The 1,437-nt window shown below is 47.8% G+C and overlaps 1 protein-coding gene across 1 annotated transcript in view; it reads right to left on the bottom strand.

Annotated features, from left to right (window-relative positions):
* Positions 1–164: 164 nt before the first annotated feature.
* The window catches only part of LOC103374802 (macrophage colony-stimulating factor 1 receptor 2-like), a 38,599-nt gene continuing 37,326 nt past the window's right edge, over positions 165–1,437 (bottom strand). The window contains exons 18-22 of the mRNA XM_008304953.1: positions 1,349–1,435; positions 1,077–1,176; positions 867–993; positions 706–793; positions 165–631 (exon numbers count right to left, since the gene is read on the bottom strand). Of these exons, the coding sequence (XP_008303175.1) occupies positions 573–631; positions 706–793; positions 867–993; positions 1,077–1,176; positions 1,349–1,435 (461 nt within the window). The 3' untranslated portion in view covers positions 165–572. The remainder of the gene's footprint in view (positions 632–705; positions 794–866; positions 994–1,076; positions 1,177–1,348; positions 1,436–1,437) is intronic.

The raw sequence follows: 1,437 nt of genomic DNA on the forward strand, positions 1-1,437 counted from the left end.
ATAGGGTTATAGGGTAATAGGGTTATATACCATCCAGTGTTCCAGCGCTCAGTCGTCAAAGCCATTTGACAGGATTATTTGGTTTGGGGTCGCTTTAATCCAAAGCCTTTATTTTGTGATGTTTCAAAATGATCCAGAAAAGCCAGTCTGACCAAACACCAGGCTTCAAATGTTTGACATCATCTTTAATGTAAGGCTTTGCTCATCAGAAAATACATTCTTAAGATAAATGTACAGAGTTTGACAGCTGTTATATTTTTAAATGTTGATGACAGAGTTTAGTCGGCGGCCATTTAAAGAAATCTTTATCAGGTTTCATTTATAATTGAAGGATTGAGAATGTTGGTTACCGTTTCTGGCTCGTCACAAATCGTACTTCTATCATTGAAAATGTAATGTTTTGTTGGTAAACGATGTTTTGTGCTTCAAGACGTTCAGGAAACGACAGTCTGTCGGCAGCTGACATCTCTGTGGCTCCGATTCACTGCAAATCAGGTTTCAGTTTGAATGTTTTGGTGCTTGTCGGTCACATGACGTCATCTCGTTCGCAGTGTTCTGATTGGATGAGAGGATTACGACAGCTGGTAGATGTTCTTGGTCGTTGGCCCAGCCCCCTCGTCATCGTGGCGCTCTGAGAAGCAGGACAGGAAGTGAGGTCACTGCAGATGTGTTTCTGTTTCTTCTAGCAGTTTCTGAAGCACTCACCTTCTTCTTCTTCTCGACTCTTCAGCGTTTCTCCTCCGACTTCGTCCTCTTCTTCTTCTGTGCACTCGTCGATGTTCCGGTACGTCGCCTGTCCACAGAAAAAGAAGAAGTCAATGCCTGCCAGACGCTGCTCGGGGCTCCTCAGCGTGCCGTGTGCTCACCTGCTCGCCGTCATGCGATGGCGCTTCTTTGTTGGAGGGGAGGAGCCTGCTGATGAGTTGGCCAATTGTTTTGAAGGTGGGTCTGTCGGTGGGCTCTGGACTCCAGCAGAGTGTCATCAGGCGATACCTGCCGCACAGGTGAGCTGCGTCACATTCAACATAATTGTATTCCACCCACCTGGATCAGCTGGAACGCCTGAGTCTGCTCACATCTCTGCTGGAGCAAAGTCTGGCCGCTGCATGTGGCGGCCATCTTTGATCATCTTGTAGAAGTTGGTATCCACGGCAACGTTGGGGTACGGGCTCTTACCTGAGCAGGTGAACACAGACAGGGGAGGGAGGAGTCAACTGTTGGAAACCAGTGTGTCAAGTCATGTGACATCACTATGATGTCAGTGTTCTGGGTTGGGGATCTCCAACCAATCAGTAACAGTGTACACTGTTGTCATGGTAACCCAGAGAAGATGTGTTGCCATGGTTACCTAGAGAGAAGATCTCCCACAGTAAGACTCCATAAGACCAGACGTCGCTCTGCAGCGTGTAGACGCACTGGAAGATGCTCTCAGGGGCC

This window comes from Stegastes partitus, unplaced genomic scaffold (assembly GCF_000690725.1).
Source record: "Stegastes partitus isolate 25-593 unplaced genomic scaffold, Stegastes_partitus-1.0.2 Scaffold2362, whole genome shotgun sequence".
NCBI classification, from domain to species: Eukaryota; Metazoa; Chordata; class Actinopteri; family Pomacentridae; genus Stegastes; species Stegastes partitus.